Source organism: Poromitra crassiceps (assembly GCF_964638095.1).
Source record: "Poromitra crassiceps genome assembly, chromosome: 27".
Classification (NCBI taxonomy): domain Eukaryota; kingdom Metazoa; phylum Chordata; class Actinopteri; order Beryciformes; family Melamphaidae; genus Poromitra; species Poromitra crassiceps.
In genome coordinates, this window is record NC_139650.1 from 2,665,766 (window position 1) to 2,689,445 (window position 23,680).

Here is a 23,680-nt window from a genome sequence, read left to right on the forward strand (position 1 = left end):
AACCATACATTGTAACACATTTGACTTTACTTTAAGGACACACAAAAAGCCTGAATCAGAGTTCATAAAACCTTATGATGTAATCCTATGAGTAAGCATTTCATATAAAGTGGAACAAAAACAGCGCTTAACAAAACTCTGTCATACTTCACTGCATTGCCAGTCCCCGGGGACTTCTGCTCCCTCATACAAACTGCAGAGAAACCTGAGCTTCTCGCCATGTCTGTGTTTCTCCATTCCTTTCCTTTCTGTCCCGTTCCTCTGCTTTCCCTTCACCTGTCTTCCTGCTAAACCTCCCCACGTCCTCCTATCACATCAGCTTTATGTATAAAATACCACTTAACAACATAACAGTTGCATAATGGGTTGGTGTTAGTTTATTTATCTACGGTAGTCATTTTTCAATTTGTAACTCTTAGACAAATTATTGCCTCGAGAGCTATTGCCTATTGTTTTCAGGAATTTTGCTGGGTGACATTCATGCGCGCAAATGCACACACACACACACACACACACACACACACCACACACCACACACACACACACACACACACACACACACACACACACACACACACACACACACACACACACACACACACACACACACACACACACACACACACACACACACACACACACACACACACACACACACAATGTACCAGGTAGGGGAAATGCAATACCTAAGGTCATTGGTGCAGAGAATCACATGACCTGCCTCTTCCACTCCCATGGCACCTTTCTGCTCACTCTACCTCATACACCCCAGCAGACGCTCAAAGTGTCAGGTGTCTCAAGGTTTCACAAAGGGAGTGACTCAACGGAAGTTCGTACAGGTAAGAGAGAGCTAACATGAAGGATAGTAAAATGTGTGTAAACCTCTCGAGCAGGCACTGCTTTTCAAGCTACACAAACTAGACGTTTTCGAAAGGCGGTGGAGCTATTGAATTTCCACTTTGCGCATATTCCTGCCACTCTTAAGAACTCCCTGTCTTTGTCAAGATATCTGTGTCTTTTCCTTTTGTTATGTAGCTGCTGAGTCTGTCACATTATGGACAATTTCCCAAACACAGTGGTCACTAATGTGCAACATTTCTACCGTTGAAACTAAATGGAACCTCTAGTCACACATGGCCATGTAACAAAGTTGTTAAAGATTGACAATTGCTACAGTCCTGTAATTATTACCATCGACTGTTCTTCAAATGACATGAAGGCTACTCACCGTTGTTGGGCAGGACTCAATGTCCTCAAGATGTGTCCTACGTCGCCGGCTGTCTCTGGCATTGCCTCACTCAGAGTCACTACTGGGGTTTTTTTTTTAACTTGTTTGCATTCAGTTAATCATTTCCCAATCAACAGACCTTTTGTGATGAATGTGTATAGGCTATTTGATTTAGATGTACCTTACGTCAATCATGCGTTGCACAATGTGGAGCTCTGCTTAGTCACATCTGGCTTTGTTGTGGTTACACGTTGCTAAGGAGAACTTGGCTAAAAGTCAGAGTTACAGGTCAGCGTGCTGTTGCAATCTTAATATCCACTGATAACAAGAGATGGGGACAAAAGCTAAAAGCTGCTTGGTTGTTCTGGAGATGATCAAGCCAGGCAAAGTCACAGGTGGGCTGTTCAAGAACTCATTTTGAAGCCCCTGTTCCAATAGGCCTCCTCCTGTCACCATACTTAGGGCTTTATTTACAGCTGAATTATTTGGCGTTTGAGCAGTGCCAGTGATAGATACTGTGTATCACTGTGCTCTGCTGAGTGTCAGCGATATTGTTTGCTACATGATGCTAGTATAAGAATTGGTTTCCGAACCAGGCCACCCAAAAGCATGTCAGAATCTGTTGAATCGATAGAATAGTAGGCGGCATCATGTTTGCCTTCATGTTGTAGCATTCCTTGCCAAGGAACGAAGGACAGGGTGGGGCCAAGGACCTTGGCCCCACCCTGTCCTTCGTTTATATGATTAACATTTCCTGCTGCTGCAGATTCAGCGAGTTGTCCATTAGTTGTAGATGTAGATGGCACTGCAGCGTAGTGTAGATCTTCAGGATAGTGCACACTCACAGCAAGAGGGACCCGGGTTTGAATCCAGGCTTCCTCTGTGCATTGCCTGTTCTCTTACCTCCCACAGTCACAAGTCATGTGGATGGAGACTGTAAATTATAGGTGTGAATGTGTCTATTTATCGAGGGCGGCGGTAGCTCAGGAGGCAGAGGTGTCGTCTGGGAATGGGAAGGTTCCCGGTTCGAGGCTCATTCCCTCCGGGCTGCGTGTCGCAGTGCCCTTGAGCAAGACACTGCACCCCCCTAGCTGCTTCCGACGAGCAGTGAGCTCCTTGCATGGCGGCAGAAGCCATCGGTGTGTGTGTGAAGAGGTGAATGTAGACATTACTGTAAAGTGCTTTTGAGCGGTCGTCATGGACGCTAGCCTATATAAATCCAATGCATTTACCGTTTGACCATTTCTCTGTATTAACCTTGTGATGGACTGGCAACCTATTCAGGGTGTTTCCCTGTCTTCTACGCAGTGGATGTAGGAGACTCCAAACCTCCTGAAACCAAGATGGAGACCGTGGTGGTCTCATTGCATTAATATGTGGGAGGGCTATATAGCAATGTTTTTTCTTTCTTTCGATGCTCTGTTGTCCATTCCCTCTTAAAGCACAGCATGTCATGCTGGCCAATCAGGTGACAAAGCCTCTAACAACAGCAAACAACTCCTGGCTCTTGAAAAACCTGTCTGAGCACTGGACAGTCCTTCAGATCTCTGTTGTGTCTATGTTATTAGTGTTTCTTTGTTTGTAAAGCGTCTTTGAGTCCTAGAAAAGCGCTATATAAAACCCATGTTTATTATTATTATTATTATGTGTCTATATATATATATATATATATATATATATATATATATATATATATATATATATATATATATATATATATATATATATATTAATCTCAGCCTTCTGCCCATCAGGAGGCCTACATGCTAGCCAGACAGTCAATCTAAATTCATATTAATTGATATTAATTGATCTGTATGGTTAAATAGCTACAAGTAAAATAGTAAAAATATGAAATTGCTGTCAATATCAAAGTGCAACAACCTCCTTGTGACTAAATATTAATGTCATGAGAAATCAGTGTGATACCTTACAATGAGAACCTGGTAGCACTCGATAGATATCGGAAGTCAACAAATTAAATGATTCGGGGAGAAGTTGGCCAGTCTGTTGGCAATGCCGTTTCGATGTGTCTCTGAATTTGAGTCTTTGTTCAATATTACAGAGCCAGGTTGACATTCAGCTCAGTCCAAAGTCCTCTTTGTGACTCAGTGACCTATGTACCGCAGTGAAAAGGCCCAGATAATCAGAGAAACCATTTAAACGTATACTAACTGCAATAACAGTAGCCTGGGTGAACCCAGCCTTCAACGTGACGTTACAGACTACACCTGTAACGGAAGTTTCTTCGTGACTGATGGTACATAGAGGTCACGTGGAGGCTGGGTTTACCCAGGCTAATAATAGCAGTGGTGATTTATCTGGAAACACATGGGTATAAACATAAGGTAACATAGCCATATTCATAGCCTGACAGAATACCTTAAGAGCTGTTTAGAATGTTCTGTCCCTCCAGACGAAACAACGTCAGAGGCTTATTGTCTGTCTGTGTGCTACTCATCATCATGTAAGTATGGGTTTGTCAGAGTGCAATTAAAGAGTAACTGTGTGGGTGTGTATTAACCAACCAAGTGTTTGTGGCACTCTGCCATGCTCTGCTCCTCTGTAAATGTTGCCCCCCTTTGCAAGTGAACTCCTCCTCCCAGCCAGATTGATGATATGCTCAGATTCACAAAATAACAGCCTGGCTGCTTCAATCTGCTGTTTGCATCTTGCAATCAAGCGGCACACGCTAGAGGCCAAGTCTAAACATGCTGACCTGATCTACGGCCTTGAATTTATAAATGACTGTGTGTGTGTGTGTGTGTGTGTGTGTGTGTGTGTGTGTGTGTGTGTGTGTGTGTGTGTGTGTGTGTGTGTGTGTGTGTGTGTGTGTGTGTGTGCGTGCGTGCGTGCGTGCGTGCGTGTGTGTGTGTGCTTGCACATGCCCATGAGTGCACATGTGCTATGTGTTTGTGTTGATTTGCAGTGTTGGGAAAGTTACTGAAAATTGGTAATTAGTTACAGTTACTAGTTACTTCTCTCAAAAGGTAATTTAATTACTTTAAAGTTACCAGTTACTTCAAAGTAATTAGTTACTAGGGAAAGTAACTTTTGCGTTACTTTTAAAAGTCTGCTTCGATTGTTATTAATGCACACATTATGTTAGTGTTGCTGTGCCACAGTGTGGCATTGAACCTTCGCTTATTGGGGAGGCTTATAGCCTATCAAGGTCATTAGCCTCTGGGGCTCTGGCTGCAGCTCTCTCCCCGGACTAGGTCTGAGGATCAGAAACTGGGTAATCCTCTGAAGTTGTCCGTTATTTTCATGTCCTAAAGTAACTAGTAACTAGCACAGTTACTATTTTAGTAACTGTAACTGAGTTACTGAATTTGAAAAAGTAATTAGTTAGATTACTAGTTACTGAAAAAAGTAGTTAAGTTACAGTAACTAGTTACTTAGTGACTAGTTACTCCCAACACTGTTGATTTGTAAACATGCCATGTGGGTGATGTCTATGAGATGAACTGACCTGTGCAGGTGATGATCTTGCAGATCAGATCAGTGACCTCATATAGAGCAGGTTGTCCTTTAGAAGCATGTTGGCGCCGGCCTGAACTCTGCCACTATGCCGTCCACTGCAATAGTTGTTTGTATAAAGCCTGTCTGTGTCTATGGATTCGCTAATAATGCAATATATGAGTTTGACTGATGATTGAAGAGTCAGTATACGGATAAATGACACATGCCACCTGTCAAATGTCAGCAGAAAGTGATGGCTAAGGGTAATGTTTAAGTTTAGTAGCGAGGGTCCTGGTTAGGGAATGCTTGGGTAATCATATCATAAGTGTACTAATACAGTCGTTCTCAAACGTTTGCATGCCAACGACCCCTAAACTAACACAAATTAGGCTGCGGACCCCCATTTGATAAGGCTTTGTCCCAGGGGCCCGACTACAGACCCCCATTTGATAAGGTTTTGTCCCAGGGGCCCCATCTAATAAGATTTTGTTCAATGTTTTATTACAAAAGGTGTATGAAACCCATGACCAAAATAGTCATACATTCTGTCATTGTGTTACTTATGGATGGAATTATAGTGAAAATGAATTATTACCCTTTTTTCGCATCCCCTCAAGGACCCCTGGGGGTCCCCAAACCCCACTTTGGGAACCATTGTAACTAATACACACTGTGTGTGTGTGTGTGTGTGTGTGTGTGTGTGTGTGTGTGTGTGTGTGTGTGTGTGTGTGTGTGCGTGTGCGTGTGCGTTTGCGTGTGCGTGTGCGTGTGCGTGTGCGTGTGCGCTTCAGGTAACCGAGTAGTTGGCAGAGATGGAAAGTGGTCCGTTCAGTCGGCGGTCCTGGGCAACACAGTCCGTACGTGTCACTGCTAAAGAGATCTCACTGGTCGGTGGCAAAGGGAAGAGTCATGCTATTGCGGAACGCTTCTCCAAGTGAGTATAGCCCACACATCACACATCACACAGCTGCCATAGGTTGCTTTTATATTGAGTGCATTTGTTTTGGGAATTAAAAGTAATAACACTGTTATTATCATGAACTGAAACTAAGATGAAAAGTGGGTGTTAAAAATGTTGTAAAGAGAAATAAAATAAAAATGATACTTAATTACTGAACTAAAACTATCTTTGTTATTTGTAAAACTAAGTAAAAATATAATACAATTTTGAAATGTTTTTTGTTTTTGTTTTTGTCTTTTTGTTTATAGATTTTGAGCAGAGAATTTTGAATATTTTTACCGACCTCTAACTACACCACTAGATGGCTCTAGTGTAGGCCGACTCAGAGGAAGTGCCAGGGTTGCCAATGCCATAGCTGTTTGCACAAGTCATGCTTAAAATGCTCTAGGGAAAATACAGTCTTTGTTTGTTTATTCATCATTTGTTTGTATCCTTGTTTGTTTATTTATTTTGAGCTAAATGGTCTGAATTCAGATTGCTGATGATGAGTCTGCTTATCATATGCAATTCATTTGTGCCGCATCATGATGTATTGAAAAATGAATGTAAATAAAACTGTAAAATAATGTATGATTTCATGTTTGTATTACACAATGCAAATATGTACAGAATTCATCATTCTTAGCCTCCTTAAAAAACACTGTCCGTAAAATAAAAAATAAAACTAGAACTGAAACTACAACTAAGCATTAGTAAAACGTAAAGTAAAAAAAATAAAATCCAAAACTATAACAGCCCTATGATTTATTGATCATTTCCATAACGTCCTTATACAACTCTCGAAATTGATGTCTGCAAAAGCTGATTTTGCAGCCCAGACCAGATTTAAATTTTTCTGCTCATACCAGAGCATCAAACCTATTCACAAATCATAGACGCTGATTTGGACACGTGGGCCAGCAGTTCCCTGACTACAGTGTTAAAATAGACAGCAGTGAATGGTTAACAGATATGCAGCAGAGGTCCAGCAGAGGTCAGTGTTGTCCTTCTCCCTCTGTCTCTCTCAGGTACCAGAGAGCTGCCGAGGAGTCAAGTGCAGACAGAAGAAAAGGAGTAAGTATTTCTGCTACGCTTTTCAAACAGACCACCAGAGACATGTTGTCTCCTAGACACACAGCTTTTTACTTTACCCAAATCTAATAAATCTAGTGGGAATAAAAAAATAATTGACTGTTCCTGTCTTCACCATGGGGGCAACTTTATACCACTCTGGTAACAGGCTCTGCTATATGGTGGAATAGAAGGATGCAACATCACATAAGGCACACCATAAGAAGTAATTGCGCATTATGTCTATGTGGAGTGGAAGAGGTGCTTATTGCTGAATTGTCTTTCGCTGGCCTTCTCCTACTGAGCTGAATAATGCTGACTAAAGCATATACCTGTACCTCAGTGGATTAGCACAGTAGAGGTCCTTCACTGCAGCTGTTGAAGCACATTTTTTACATAGGCTAACCACTGTACGTCAAACACACACACACACACACACACACACACACACACACACATGCACACAGTCTTACATAAGTCATTTTTGGGGTATTTACCAACACAGTCTCACAGAACATTGTGAAATAGGAAGGTCTGCAGTGCAAAACGTGACAGTTTAGGGTTAGGGTTAGGCGTGGGGGGTGGGAGAGGTTAGGTTTAGGGGTGGGATAGGTCAGGATTAGGGTTAGGGGGTCGAAGGGGGTCCCCAGTTATAAGGGAGGAGGGAGCGTCGACTCCCCTTCGCGAAGAGGGTCTCCGAGTCTACGACTCCTCCGAAAGGGGGTCTCCGATGCTCCCACCCATCTCCCACCTCCCTTAAAACCTAATTAGGCGATTTAATTTCAAAACCCACCCAAAAAAACATTAACATCTAACAATGTTAGAGTAACGTTTTTCGCTGTGGTCGAACATTACTTTTTCACTGTGAGACTGGGCTGGTATTTACATTAGACTTACATTCCCTGGAGACCTATATGTACCCTACCCATAACCACGACTTGCCTAACCCTAACCCTAACCTTACAGAAACCTGGAGACACAGCTTTTGTCCCAATCGCACGAGCGCGCGCGCGCGCGCGCGCACGCGCACGCACACGCACACACACACACACACACACACACACACACACACACACACACACACACACACACACACACACACACACACATTATGCCACCGGTGCACAAGTCTTGTCCTGGCTCCCCTCTTATTGGCCACTTGTTGCGATGGGCAGGCCATCAAATCCATAATCCTATGGTAATCCTCTCGGGCAATGGTCTCTACAGTCCCAACTGTAAACTAGCAGTCTGAGAGAGACTAATAAACCAGAATGAATGAATAAGGCATCAGCTAATATCATGCAGAAGCTGAAGGTAATACCGCTGTAATATATTTTATGGGACATTTTATGTAATATTTTATGTCTTTTGCAAAATGTGTGTGAGCTAGCTGTTTAAAAATATGTGAGCTTTTTCACCGTCGTGGTGGTGTTCAGCGTCCTGGTTCTGTTGACTCCAGTAGTTTGACTTGATGTGAAAACGACGTCTTGCATTTCTTGCATTGTTCACTCAGATTTGAGTGTTTGAAGAACTTTTAAAAGATGCTTTGAAGGCTCATTTCTGTAAACATGTGTACATTTTACAAACATTTTTATATACGCGATACATTATATCACCATTCATCATGATTTCTTTTTATCATATTCTTCAAACACCAATAATGTGATGCCAATCAGATGATGCCAATATTAAGGGGATGCAAGAATCTCGTTAAATATTGGCAGATAACACTCGTGTCCCGAGGTATCTGTCTGAGCCTAATTTGTAGCATAATGGACCATCTGTCTGTGTGTGTGTGTGTGTGTGTGTGTGTGTGTGTGTGTGTGTGTGTGTGTGTGCGTGTGCGTGTGCGTGTGCGTGTGCGTGCGTGTGTGCGTGTGTGTGTGAGGGGGGGGGGGATTATTAAATAAGCTATAATATAATGGCTTTGCATCACAGAAACTGTAAGAATGCTGTGTTTCTACTTTGTACAGAATTAAACATGTAATAAGCCTATTTCACCTATTTATTACACAGCTAGTTACCATACCATCAAAATGTACATATTCAAACGTCTTCATTTCTCTGTGGATCGTCACATCAAATCACATTCTGGGTCCTCACAGTATGCTCCCCCTCCACCATATCATCTGTAAACACAATGTTCACTTTCAACAGCATTATCTCCCAGTGATCGTTTGTCTCCACAACATTAAGGTCTCACAACTTCTAGAAGTCAAGGATATGGAATCTGAAGTCGTCGTATTTTGGTCGTATTTTGGTCGTATTTTGGTCCAGCTCCAAAAGTATGAGCCAGAACAAGCTGGGTTGTCTATTTCCCCCACATTTATCAGTGTCCAGAAAGCAAGGGGTGGTTTTGGCACAGCCATAGAAGGTAGAACAGTCCTGTTTCTTTCAATTGAGGAATATATCTCAAATCAAGGCATTTTCATCCTGTGCCGACTTTTGGAGGACATTCATGATTTTATAGCGTCCCCTGTAGCTTAGTCATTGATCACGTATAAAAAGGTCAATCTCTTTTGATTATTTTATTCTAATTTGTCTTTTAGTCTTTTGTTTGTGCCTATTTTTGTTCCTCCATCTGTTCCTTTCTTCTTCTCATATTATTCATCGCCATTTTATATGTTGTGTTATTGTTTTTGTTTATTTTTTACTGTGCGATCTTTGTAAAGTCTCTTAAATATGTGATAGATATAAGTAACATTTATTACTATCATTATGATCAGAAATCAGTTGCGGGTGGGGACATGACACAAAGCCGACACACGGATACAGTGAACAAATAGTTAACTTTTCCCTGAATGTATCATTTCCTGCTCTGGTTTCCTGGGTATTCTCTCTCTCTCTCTCTCTCTCTCTCTCTCTCTCTCTCTCTCTCTCTCTCTCTCTCTCTCTCTCTCTCTCTCTCTCTCTCTCTCTCTCTCTCTCTCTCTCTCTCTCTCTCTCTCTCTCTCTCTCTCTCTCTCTCTCTCTCTCTCTCTCTCTCTCTGCTTTCCTGGTGCTAAAGGGGTTGGGCTAGATCCTACAAGCAGAGTTTGACTAGCTGCTAACATGTGGGAGAGCTCTGTCTCTCACACTCTCTCTCTCTCTCAGCACACTGACCCATAGAGAAGGACCGGCCAGAGGACGCTCACTTTCTAGTTCTGGTTCTACCTCGTCTCGCCACTCCTTCGTATTCACAGAGGTTTCTCCTTTTTGCTTAAGAAACAGTTGAACAATCTTGTCATTGTCCAGTTCTGTCCCTCTAGCCTGGGCTTGCCTCACAAAGACACTGATTGTGCATCTGTTTTCTGTCCACTTTGGGTTTTCTCTCCCTCTTCCCATTCCTCTCTTCTCTCATTTTATTCTGCTGTCAACCTTTTTCTTTCTTTCTGTCTCGATCGCTTCCTTTCTTAATATAACTTAATTGTACTTGTAGACGTAGTCTGCTAAGGTAGTTATTAATTGAGTCATCTCTAATGTTGGATGCTAAATGTTGAAAAGTTTTTTTTTTTTTTCCCTTTGTTGAGGAATTCTGGGTCTTGACGGCATATTTGCGACATTAGTAGTGGTTCAATGTTTCATGCCGACCTAAAACTGGAACGAGATGTATTAGTTTGATTAGTTTGATCATCTCAGGGTCATTTTTGTTCTCATGTCTAGACCTTCTTCAGAAGTCCTTCAACTTCTCATTCCTTCTTCAGGTTGAGGAACGTTCTGTAGCTACGTCACACAGCAGCAATGTGCCCTCCTGTCGTTGCGTTGTGCTGTCAGTTGCTCAACATATTTTGTTTTCATGGGTGATGGAGTGGCGAACAGAGGCCTCTCCCCGGTGTTGTGGGGAAAGGTGAAGTTGTCGTATGGAATGGAATGCGGCTGAAAGAGCAGCCCTCCTGTCTCCATCTTGAACCGATACTTGGCTCGAGCAGCCACAGCGGAGCTTCTGTTTCCTGGACCAACTTTGAACAGCTGTTCACCTAATCTGTCAGTTTGTCTGCGTAGCCCGAGCGTTAAGATGTTTCCAGCAGTTCCTATATTCCATTGTACAGCATTTGAAGCTTAAGGCGCATATTTAGTACCGCATTTCAGTGGCACTCGAATACAGGACTGTCCCGGACTCATTTTCAGGATTTGTGACTTGGACTTGAGCACTGACAACTCAGACTTGGACTCGAGCATTCATGCATTCAGAGTCGGAAGTTGGAGACGAGGACTCGGACTTGTTAATTGATAAAGACTTTTTTTGTTCGTTTTTTCTAACAGGCCCTAATAATTTGGCATAAGATATTGATCGCTATATTAAAACCGTGGCATTATTACATTTTGTGCAAGGACAGCCACGTGTGTTCCACCTACATGTGGATTCACGCTCATGTTCAGTGACTCCGGACTCGGACTCAAGTAATGGGGAGAATGTAGCCTACTATCAACTTATTTTATCGTGGTGATAATATGGTTTTGCTTTGGGACGATCATTGCTTAATTGCTTTTAATCTCTTCTCTTCCTCCCAGTCATTTGAGGGTGCGGCGCCCACCCTGCGCACCGGCAACCTGAGCGCACTGAAGAAGCGTTGGGAGCAGGCGGGCAACCTTGCTCTGGACAAGCCCTCCTCCTTCCCACTGCCTAGCCAACCCAGGGTCCGCTTCACCCCTCCTGCCCTGCCCAAGCCTGCTGCTGTCAGCGAGCACTGCCCTCCATCCAAGTCCCCTGGACCACTCACACCCCGGGAGCACTGCCCTCCATCCAAGTCCCCTGGACCACTCACACCCCGGGAGCACTGCCCTCCATCCAAGTCCCCTGGACCACTCACACCCCAGGAGCACTGCCCTCCATCCAAGTCCCCTGGACCACTCACACCCCAGGAGCACCGCCCTCCATCCAAGTCCCCTGGACCACTCACACCCCAGGAGCACCGCCCTCCATCCAAGTCCCCTGGACCACTCACACCCCAGGGAGGTGGAGGTACCGCCGGCTTCTTCCAGCACCCCTCAGCAGCTTCAGGACAGCAGAAGAGAGGGATGGAGAGGGACGAGCTGACGTGTAGTGAAGGGCCCGAAAAGCTTGAAGAGCAAGTTCCATCCAGTCCCTGTGCCTCTTTTGAGAAGTCCAGTGTGCCACTCAACAACCTGAAGATGAGGTTTGAGAGGGGAGAGCAAACCACGGTCAAGGTAAATATATACCCCCCATCATTTATTATTATCATCATCATCATCATCATGCTTTAGCCTATGTGTGTAATTATTTCATCGGGACACTCTAGGCTGCTTTAAGTTAAGTTTCTCAAGGGAAAGCACAATGCTGAAGTTTTAGCTCTCCCTAAACTTACTACAAGGAACCTCTGACTGGTTATGAAACGGTCTCAATGTAATGCTGAGGCCTCTATATGACCTACATCAGCAAATGAGATGATCAGTGAGGAGATTGGCTATTTCTATATCGTTATTCTAAATGCCTGTGCTCGGGTCAATACATTATGTCATAGAGAGCCACTTCCTGCTTTCTCCCTGTACCAGCACTGTGAAAAATATGAATGGCGGTGAACGGAGAATAAGGTTACTTTTTTTATCCCGTTTGAATTGTGCCACGGGGTGCCAACGCTAATTTTGTCAATTTAAAACGTAACTTTGCATATCAAGAAAATCACAGTTTGGCGACAAACTGTGAAAAGTAACGTTATTCTCCGTCCACCGCCATTCATATTTTCCGCAGCGCTGGTACAGGGATAAAGCAGGAAGTGACGTTCCACTTTGCCTCTCTATTGCTATGCATCCTAACCTTGTGAGGCAGCTGGATTCACGCAAGATCATGAGATCATGAGATCATGACCACACGACAAATCCTTCCTGCCATGCTCCAATCTATTGGTTTGAATCCGAACCACCGGTGGTTCGCACCAATTAGCGTCCTATGAGGCTGCGGGCGGGCTTTAGGTGTGATGATAGCGAGAGCGAGCCCGTGATAGATGTGATAGACAGATGGTTCATCCAATCACCTGCCAGGTATTTCTTGATAGAGCGACTCGTTCCCAGATGGTTATGTGAAAACAAACCGTCTGGCAGTGTCAGGTTATATGCATCCTGCTGTCCATCCAAGCTGTGTTTAAAAAAAGAGAAGTAGTATTCAAAAGAAGCCATGTCTTTCTTTCACTAACTTCCAAAACAGATGCCCGCGCTAGACAAGATCTTTACGACACAAAGTGGTGTTGCTAATGGGCAATGCAGTCTTCATTCTGGGAAAACACTACCGCTTTTGTCCACAGGGGCGGCTAAAATCAGCACAAAATGAAAGTTCCTTGTAGCTGCGTTTTCAGTCTGAGGTACTGCATGCCAAGTGCAGACGGGTATAAACTGTTCAAAGAACAAACCTCTGGATTCTGGATTTCATGGATACTACCAAGATGCTAGAATCCAGATAGTGCGTGCATTGTCTCTACTGATGGTATTGTCAAATAAGTATTCAAATCAATGTTGTGGTCATACTTCCCTACAAAGGCCGTCACCGCCTGAAAAGCTGAAGCTGTCTTGCTCCATGCTGCACTGAGCCAAATGTTACAAAATGCATGGGCCTCTGTCTGTTTGACAGCTGTGCATCTATGTCTCTCAGGCATTAGGTAGTGTGACCACACTCTGGATGGTGGGATTTACTTTACGGATGTTTGCCCAATTTGCCTGGCAGGTGATTGGATGAGCCATCTGTCTATCACGGGCTCGCTCTCGCTGGCGCCATACCAAAGCCCGCCCGCTGATTGGTGAAAACCACTGGTGATTCGGATTCAAACCAATAGATTGGAGCGTGGCAAGATGGATTTGTCATGTGATCATGATCTCATGATGAATCCAGCTGCCTCGCAAGGTTACCAATTCATACCGTGCTGCAAGAACTGGCTTGCCAAAGGCAGATTGTTACTTGAGCGTATAAACAGATACATGGTAAAACAGCATATAAACAGATACATGGTAAAAAGGGTATAAACAGATACATGGTAAAACAGCATATAAACAGATACATGGTAAAAAAGGGTATAAACAGATACATGGTAAAACAGCATATTTAAACAGATACATGGTAAAAAGGGTATAAACAGATACATGGTAAAACACCATATAAACAGATTCATGGTAAAACACCATATAAACAGATACATGGTAAAAAGGGTATAAACTGATACATGGTAAAACAGCATATAAACAGATTCATGGTAAAACACCATATAAACAGACACATTGTAAAACAGCGTATAATCAGATGCATGGTAAAACACTCCAAAGTTAGATTTTGTTGTAAATGGCCACTCCATGTTAAAGGCCACTCACTATGTGTCCTAGTGCTGTTCACTGGCACTAGCTGCACTACTCATGCGTTCAGTTCCATGTCCCTCTCAACTCAGTTTCCTCTCAAACCTATTCTTCCTGATCCTATATTGTTCCTACCAGGCTTCTGCCCAGTCTCCCCACCACCCATATCCAGTATCTCTCCCAGCCCAAAACAACTTGAAGTCAACCCCACTCTCCACCTTCACTAATAGCCCTAGGTCAGGAATGTCCCTGCATTCCTCTGTTTCGTTCTTCAAAGAGCAATCCCTCTCTCTTTCATCAGCTATTGCACTTTTTCAGGTGGGACTTCTGAATTTTGCAACAGTCCCCCCTTGTGTTTTCTATTCTATTCTATTCTATTCTATTCTATTTTTTTTTTTTTTTTTTTACACCTTGCATACTTTGTGCAGCTGCTCTTGCACAACTGTTATACAATCGACACTTCAGCTTCATAAAAAGAAATGAACATAACGTTTTAATTTTAAATGACACTCTACAGGTGCTCAGTATGCTACAGTCTTTTCCTGTTATTTCCCTTGGCTCAGCACTCTCTGTCACTTCTGCCTGCTGCCATGATGTAGATGTTGCAATCTTAAAGGAACACTCTGCCCATTTTCAACCAGCTTTGTATCATTAGAACATCAGTAGTATATCAGAAAACTGTAAACTGTTTTGAAGTCTGTCATTTAATTTGACAGTTATTGAGTGTTAAAGTGTGGACCAGTGACATCACTGGTCCACACTAACTCAAATTAATAACTCATTAACTCAAATCAACTCTCAATAACTGTCAAACTAGATGAATGACAGAATGTTTGACAGTTATTGAGAGTTGATTTGAGTTAATGAGTTATTAATTTGAGTTAGTGTGGACCAGTGATGTCACTGGTCCACACTTTAACACTCAATAACTGTCAAATTAAATGACAGACTTCAAAACCGTTTACAGTTTTCTGATATACTACTGATGTTCTAATGATACAAAGCTGGTTGAAAATGGGCGGAGTGCTCCTTTAACGTACTTGTATGACTAATGCCATTACACAGGATGGAACATTCAATCACAGCATGGAAAGCAGAAGTGAAAACACTGCCATGGCTCACACACTAACACTTTGCTTATTCTGCTTGACTGTGTGTGTGTGTGTGTGTGTGTGTGTGTGTGTGTGTGTGTGTGTGTGTGTGTGTGTGTGTGTGTGTGTGTGTGTGTGTGCGTGCGTGTGCGTGTGCGTGTGCGTGTGTGAAGCAAAATGTGGTCCTGGAGACACCTAGGAACTACCACAGTAGCGGTTTTGACGCTTAAAGGCCTAAACATGGTCGTCCGTCCGCCTCGAATTGGAGCCGTCTCGCCGTCTGGCGGCGCCAGCGAGCCCTACATGCTCGGACGCCACTACGCCCTCCCTCCTCCCACCCTCCCTCCTCCTGTGGAAGCTCCGTGTGAAAATGGCGGAGATTGTGTGCCAGGCAGTCTGAATGAAATTGAATGTAACGTTCCCAATTCTATGTATTAAATTCTAAAAAACGACCCTCAACATTTGGGAAGGCTAAGCCACACAACTAGTTGTTATAATCTAACATCATGCTTTGAAAGGCGACTTTACGACGAAGAGCCAGGGCAACGGCCAATCACAACTCTCCTGCAGCTGACGTCACGCACGTATTGTCGCCGTGAAGTCACATTTTCGAGCAGCCCCCGTCAGAGGACGGCGCCCCCTCCCCGTAGGACGGCGCTCCACCCGCCGTCATACGGGGAGGGCGGGGCGAGGCTCTGACGGACGACCATGTTTAGGCTTACTCTGCCAAGTGTTAATATGTCTGTCTGTCTGTCTGTCTGCCTGTCTGTCTGTCTGTCTGCCTGCCTGTCTGTCTGTCTGTCTGTCTGTCTGTCTGTCTAGGTCTGTCTGTCTGCCTATAAAGTTTTCAATTTGTCTATGTAAGTGATCATAGGACCCCAGACAGAGTCAAATTTCTTGGGTGATCTCCTCATTTTGTACCAATCTGTTTTGATTTGATCCAGAGAGGCGTCCTTCCGTAAGCAAACTTTTTGTAGGTGTTTATGTTGGTGCATATTCCTGTCTACAAACTCACTGATCCTGTCAATCTCTCTCGTACTCTCTTATCATCTAGGCTGGCAGGACAGGACTGCGGAGCACTTCATCAGAGGACATGGACCAGCAGCAGGGGGGTAAAGACAAGTGCACACGCACACACACACACACACACACACACACACACACACACACACACACACACACACACACACACAGGCAACAATAAATGTGTCGTCGGCCCCCATGAATGAATGATGCAGTCCCCCTCTGGGCCATGGATGTGCTCTGGGCCAGCTAATAGACCCTTTTCACAGCAACCATTTTGAGGTGGTAAAGCAGGAAGTAAAGCTGTATGTGTGTGTGTGTGTGTGTGTGTGTGTGTGTGTGTGTGTGTGTGTGTGTGTGTGTGTGTGTGTGCGCGTGTGTGTGTGTGTGTGTCCTTTCTGCCCTACAGGTCTGTCTGTGCCTGACAGGGTCCTGGAGACCATGTCCCTGAGGGAGAAGATGGCCAAGTACCAGGCTGCTGTTTCCAAACAAGCGCCCACACACTCTGTGAGTTCACGCCAACTCACGAGCGTGTCATTCTTATTATAGGCAGTGATTGGAAAAGAACACAGTGAGTTAATTATTTATGATGATGGTTGAGGATGGATGAGTTTTATCGCTAACACTTTACAATAAGCGTGCATTTATTTAACGGTTAGCATGAACAACCCTAACCTTAACCCTTTGTGAATTCTTATTAAGAGTTGGTTAACCCTAACCATTAACTAACCCCAAACTATTAAATAATGTATAAATTAACATCAACACCATTAGTTAACTCTTTCTTTCTTTCTTTCTTTCTTTCTTTCTTTCTTTCTTTCCTCCCTCCAGGGTCTGGCCGCAGAGATGCCTAGTCAAAAAACATCTGCACCTGTACCTGAGAAACACACATCTGTACATGAGCACAATGGTGAGTGTCAGGACTCAGTGAGTGGAATATACTTCAAGGACATATTCCCATATACATCTGACTCCTCCTGTTACTATTATCGCTATGAAAAATGAGGATAGGCCTAGGAATCTAATTACAAAATCTGTGTTTTTTAATAAAGTTGCCAATTAAAATTTCAAAACTTCAGCCTATATATATACGGTATATACCGTATATATATATATATATATATATATATATATATAAAGACGAGAAGTGCTGACATTGGCCTTGACTGACGTTGCATGGACTGACCATATACCTCTGAAAGATTTCAGTTAGTGGCTATCATTTGTGGCAATTGCTCACATGCATTGAGCTCCATAAGTAGACTGTAATGCATTGTTTTAATTTTCAGCATCATACTATTTTGATTTGATTTGATTTATTTGACGTTTGTTTAAAAACACGTGAGATTAAAAAAAACATAGATCTCAGGAAAAACATCAAAGATAGTCACAATAAAGTCATAGACTTGTTTCCATTGTCGTCCTTGGTCTCACAATATTACTATATATATATATACACACACACACACACACACACACACACACACACACACACACACACACACACACAAACATTAAGAAACATTGCTAATAAAATACCCTATAAAAAATAACAGATCATACCACATAGCTACTATACACATGCATCCAGAATACATTCAATGTCCTACCTCAAACCTGTTGAGCCAAATATCTCCCACATTTAGATTTAAAACGGTGGTACGACTGACTATATTTTATTTCTACTGGCAGGCTAGTCCACACTGCTGCTGCTGCCATATACTACTATTATACTATATATATACGATTATACTACTAGTATATTACTACTTTAAATGTAAAATTACACAAAGACTGTTTTACTAATCTGTACCAAACTGGCATGTAGCCTACATGGGAGGCTGTAGTTAATCTGTACCAAATTAACTGGCATGTACATGTGAGGCTGTAGTTAATCTGTACCAAATGAGCTGGCATGTACAGTACATGTAAGGCTGTAGTTAATCTGTACCAAATGACCTGGCATGTACATGTGAGGCTGTAGTTAATCTGTACCAAATGACCTGGCATGTACATATGAGGCTGTAGTTCCTTTGAGTGAAATGCATTTTGGGTTGATTGCCATTCTCCGCCCCTCTGATGACCTTTTGAGCCACAATACAGACTGAAGTGTTGTGTGTTGTTCTGTTTCAGGGGAGAGCAGCGACGCACCCAAGCCTTCCAGGGTGAGTCAGTCCTCACAAGTGTGTGACATGAATGAACTATGAATGGCAATCCAATCTTAACCCTTGTTTTTACGTATAATATATTTGTGACTGAATGTGCATTTTAGAAGTTCTGCCCGCCGGTGAGGGAGACTTGCATTGCTTGTCTGAAGACGGTGTACCCACTGGAGAGACTGGTGGCCGATCAGCATATCTACCACAAACCCTGCTTCCGCTGTGTTCACTGCAACACAAAGCTCAGGTTGGCCTCTCATCACCACACATTACTGAATAATATACAGCCAGTTTGCATGACATATTTATCCTATGGCTAACTGTTCAAGAACCCCAAACTATGGAACCTATAAAGAAGGAAAAGATATCACTCATGTCACAGCGTTTGTATTTTGGCCAGTTCTATTGAAGTGAATGGCAAGTCCCACTATAAACCATCATATCTGTGTTGTTTCAGCTTTGATTGAAAAATGCTTCCATCAGATTAAAGAAAACACATTATGTGATGTTGACTGGTGTTTTTAATCTCAATGTGTTAGGTTTTCCTTATTGTTGCTCTCCAAACAGATCATGGAGCAGCAGCTGCATACAGCTCAACTCAAGCCCCTGTTTGGGCCAAGATAGCGAGATTAGCTGCAGTAACTACATCATAATACACGACCAAACGGGCAGGTCCGACCTATTATGTAATATGTTTTCTTTAATCTGGTAGGAACATTTTTCAATCAAAGTTGAAACAACACAGATATGGTTTATAGTGGGACTTTCTGTGCCTGCCCCTGTCGGCATGTGTGGGAACGCCCACAAAATGTTATACGGCTGGCGCGCGAGTGGGGTAAAACCGCCGATATATCTAATTGGGCTGACTCACCAAAGGAAGGTGCTGTGGCTCTAACTACAGTTTTGGGGATTCTAGAGCAGAACACAAGACGTCTATTCAGATGTACGTTTACTGCGGTGGTTGAATCCCTGATCGTGTCTGCCTGGGCTGGGCTAGCAGCTAAATTCTAACTTTGCTGAATGGATCGAACGGGGGGATTTACCCCACCCTGCCCACGCCCCCAGCCAGGCTGAGCCAGCTAACCCAGCGTCAATGACGAGACATCGCCTCAACCTATTCACTTCAATAGAACTGTCACCAAAGTCTGGCCCCAATGCAAAATCTGAACGCTATGACATGGGTATTTTCCTCAATTGTATAGGTTCCTTGTCTTAAACAGGGAAATATGTGCCAGAAACTACATGTACTACACTAATGTAACTACAATGTTCCACTGCTTCAGTGAAATATCTCTTTGGTACCCTCTGCTTTTCAGTCTGGGGAACTATGCCTCTCTGCATGGTAGCGTCTACTGCAAGCCCCATTTCAGCCAGCTGTTTAAGGCCAAAGGAAACTACGATGAGGGCTTTGGCCACCGGCCTCACAAGGAGCTGTGGACCCCCCGAGCCGAAGGAGAAGAAGAGGAGGAAGCGGTAAAGCCAAAGGAACGAGTGGAACCAGCAGCAGTAGCACGTCCAGCTGAGAGTATCCCCGCCCAACAATCCACCCCACCTGTGGAAACATCTCCACAGCCCAAGGTTACAGACATGACTGCTTTGCTGGAGACACATGGCCAGACACACAGTAGCTCTAGTGAGAAGCTTCACTCTACAGAGAGGCCAGCTGAGACCCGCAGACTGAGGGTCGCCTGGCCCCCTCCGGCTGGCGACGGCCTCCCCGGGGCAGGGGGGCAACGCCCCAGCCCGGCTGCGGAGGGAGCCGCTCCGGGCCGACCCTGGAGGGCCAAGTGGCCTCCAGGGGAAGATCTACCCTCATCCACCGAGACCCTGGAGCGGACTGAACTGAAGAGCCTGAGGAGGAGCTCTTCTCTGAAGGAGCGCAGTCGGCCCTTCACCCTCGCAGCTAGGCCCGGCGCCGCCACCGCTGCAGGCCCCCGGGAGCCTCGCCGACCTCTCAGAGCCCTGCTGGAGAGGAGGGCATCTTTGGAGGAAATACGCTCATCGGAGGAAATACCCACGGACAATCAACCAGAGCTCCAGCAAGCGAAACAACAGGAACGGAAAGAGCAGAAGACAGAAGTCCTGACGAGTGGAGATGCATCGAGATCAAGTGAAACCCTCTCAGAGGAGGATGTGGAGACCCCTCCCGAGCAGCGCCAACCAAGAGATGAACAAGTACAGAGAGGAAATGCAGCAGCAGAGAAGGTGGCAGCAGAAGAGGGCTCTCTGAGAAGCATCTCCCCAGATATCCACACGTCCCCCTCTCCACCTTTGCAGCCAAAAAATAATCGCACCTCCCAGGATGTTGGCTTCTGGGAGGAGGAGAAGGAAGGAAGTGATGCTGAGGAGCTGACCGCAGAAGAGATCATCAAGAAGAACCGCTATTATGAAGAGGAGGATTGAATCAGCAAAATGTCATTGTCTTATTGTCACTCCTTCCACCTTACATCATATTTTGTCTCTTTATTCACCTTATTATTTGCCCATATAAGGACGCTTCCGCATAACGTCATTTTGTAATCGTCTTTCCGTTTTAGACACGGAAGTAGATTACTCCCACCTTTATCATTTTTAGACTTGCCAAAAAGCTGTTTTCAAGCAAAAAAACAAACTGTTATAAAGTTTTTATATTTTTTGGGATGAGAACGTAACATTCCAAATATGTGACCAGTTTATCAGAATAACGCCTATTTGGAAATTTTTAACGAGCAGCGAGGAGCGCTAGCTGTGACCGGTCAGACTAGCTGTTAGCTAGTATCTGTCAACCCCTACTGTAGGCTACTGTCAGTGAGAAAACACTGTTGATGTGCTTTTGTAACTAACGTTAAATGCCGACCGGGTACAGCCATCGGCTCCTCGCAGCAGTAACGCTATGAGCATGTCTGAAGTTGGCAAAGCTGTTGCCAAACTTCATTCATAGTTTACAGTTTATCGATGTTTACCGGCTAACGCTGAACCGGAAGAACAAATACAATTGCGTCTTACACAGAAGATAAAAAGTGGGCGTGGCAACATAAGGTGAATAGGTACAAAAGTTAAAAATTGAGATTCCTGGATTTTATAGCATTACATGGGAATAGCAGAAATCCATGGTAGTGTGTGTGTATACCGGTATATATATATTGCTATTATTGCCTTTAATTTTTACTATTTCTATTTTATTTGGAATTACAGACTGTAAAAGCATCTTATACAGCTTTTCTATGACATGATTACATTGATTTGTGGGCCTCTAAGTTTGAATCAATGCATCACTGGGCCTATTTTTGATTTTATTTTGTATGTGCATTATCAGGGGGAGGAGCATCCTATTTAAAGTGGCACTATGATCTTGAATAACAGGCAGTCCAAGGACTTGCATACAGTAAAACAATCGTTATGTGGCGTTTTGCCCTTCTACCTAGAATGGGAATAATTAGACGTTAGCTGAACAAAATGTGTCCCATTTGCCATCAAACAGTGGGCTGCAGACATCATTCTAATTGGCAATGTTATGTTCCGATGCAGCTAGTTGTCCTAAATAATGTCATTTTTGTAGTCAAGTATTGTCTCAGTTTAGGTGACAAAGTGAATCGCAAACAGCCAAACGAGTATGTTCTGTATAAGGTTTCAGCGAACGGCTAAGCTAACGTTGCAGAGGCCTTGTCCTGGCTCAGGGATGACATCATCAATGTTGTCATTGTTCGTCTTTGTTCAGTGAGTGGCCTTCATATGATCTCAAATAAAGAATAGAATCTGCACACTGCTAAAGATGTCTCGCACAGTAGATATTCATGTTATCTCCTCTCATGGGAGTCAAGACTTCTCCACTGTGCCTCTATCGGAGGTATTGGAATGACTTGAAATCTCCTTCCTCAGGCAAAGTTCTCTCTACCAGCTCTTAGAGTAGTACAGTGGAGCATGGCGGTATGTTATTTACTGCTCTAAGCAGGATAGCAACTCTTTATTCTGCCTTCGTCTTTCACCCAGAGCCTGAATATACACATAAGTACAATTAACTGGAAGTACTAAACGTGCTATGTATACAAAACATTCAGTAAACCATATCAGTGCTACCTGCAAAAAGCTGTCTGGTTTTGTAAAAAAAAATACACACAGTACCATGCAGCTGTAAGGGCAAATTGCACTGGGATGATCTTAGTATTTGGGTTGGCATTCACTATGTAAAGCACCCTTTGTATCTACTCCTGCGGGACACAGAACTCCAGGCTCACTAGTGAGGTATTACAATCATTGGGGGGGGGGGGGATTATGTGTATTCATTCTGAACCAACTTGAATACACGCCTGATCAAAATTTGACCATAAAATCATCTAATATAGCATGAAATTAAATGTCCCTTGTTAGAGACCACCGTTGCCAGAATAAGGGAGTGTTTCTACTGATGGCTATATAATATGTTCAGTGTAAAATCTCAATATGTATTACCTCCTTGGGCTTTCTGGATTTGTATTGTATTATAAAGTATTTTGTAATGATTTTTTTTTATATTCTGCAACAGGACATACGTATGCTATGCACGCATTACAGTAGTACCTTGTTCATTTGAACACCCTTGGAGAGGATATTGTTGGAATTATTCAAGTCTTCTTTAGACTGAAATATATTGAAATAATGTGTAATTATTGGACCCCAGGAAGACTAGCTGGCACCTTGGCATCAGCTAATGGGGATCCATTTAAATAAACAAATTATTCAAGTCTTCATAGACTGAAATCATTGAAATAATGTGTAAACTATTTACATATTATGATACATGCAATGCAAGCCCATGTTCTCAAATTGCTCTTTATAGTCTAAGCTGTAGTCTAAATTAATTTGTGTATACATTTTTTTTTTCAACATTTGCACAGACAACAGAATGCATTTCTTCACTACTTATCAGGCTCAGAAGAACAAGGCTCTACTGTATTAAGACTTATTGTATCCTCATGTTTTATATATCTTTGGTGAGGACCCAAAAAGTAGCGTTGTGTTATTGAGGTAAACTAAACAGGGAAAATGGTTGCAATAAATAAATAAATATGATTCAGCTGCACTCTTGTTTGAATTCACTGACTAATGGATCAGATGTAGCATAACTGTTAGCTTCCTGGTTTGTGTCATTTAATTAGACCTACCATTGTTTCAGATCGGACCAAAGTAGGACTATTTGTAAATTCACACCACTGTCAGATTTCTTCACATCACTTGTAGGCAATATTCTGAACAAGTTAACGTTTCTCAGGTAACGTCTCGTTATAGCCCAAGTGTCATTCATGCTAGCAAACACATTAGATAGGAACAAGTTTCTCCAACTGCCATTTTGACGTGTCAAAGCAGGGTAAACACAGGTGTAACCAATAACATTAACGATCAATTCCATTTAGGTGTTCCAGTGCCAGCCCAGGGCCCTCGTTAATGTTATTGGTTACACCTGTGTTTACCGTGC

At 43.3% G+C, this 23,680-nt stretch overlaps 1 protein-coding gene across 1 annotated transcript; it reads left to right on the forward strand.

Annotated features, from left to right (window-relative positions):
- The first annotated feature begins 776 nt into the window (after positions 1-776).
- On the forward strand, positions 777-23,277 carry LOC310799097 (LIM domain and actin-binding protein 1-like). Its single transcript, XM_083661656.1, has 10 exons — positions 777-839; positions 5,482-5,624; positions 6,659-6,704; positions 11,193-11,849; positions 16,122-16,179; positions 16,500-16,597; positions 16,922-17,000; positions 18,224-18,255; positions 18,363-18,496; positions 19,566-23,277. The coding sequence occupies exons 2-10, from the start codon at positions 5,503-5,505 to the stop codon at positions 20,650-20,652; spliced, it is 2,313 nt and encodes a 770-aa protein (XP_083517782.1). The 5' UTR covers positions 777-839; positions 5,482-5,502; the 3' UTR covers positions 20,653-23,277.
- Positions 23,278-23,680: the final 403 nt, after the last annotated feature.

Bases quoted from the DNA above. Each gene is read 5' to 3' on its own strand.
- LOC310799097 (XM_083661656.1), top strand. From the start codon at position 5,503: ATGGAAAGTGGTCCGTTCAGTCGGCGGTCCTGGGCAACACAGTCCGTA. The intron at 5,625-6,658 runs GTGAGTATAGCC...TGTCTCTCTCAG, and splicing joins ATTGCGGAACGCTTCTCCAA to GTACCAGAGAGCTGCCGAGG. The intron at 16,598-16,921 runs GTGAGTTCACGC...TCCTCCCTCCAG, and splicing joins AACAAGCGCCCACACACTCT to GGTCTGGCCGCAGAGATGCC.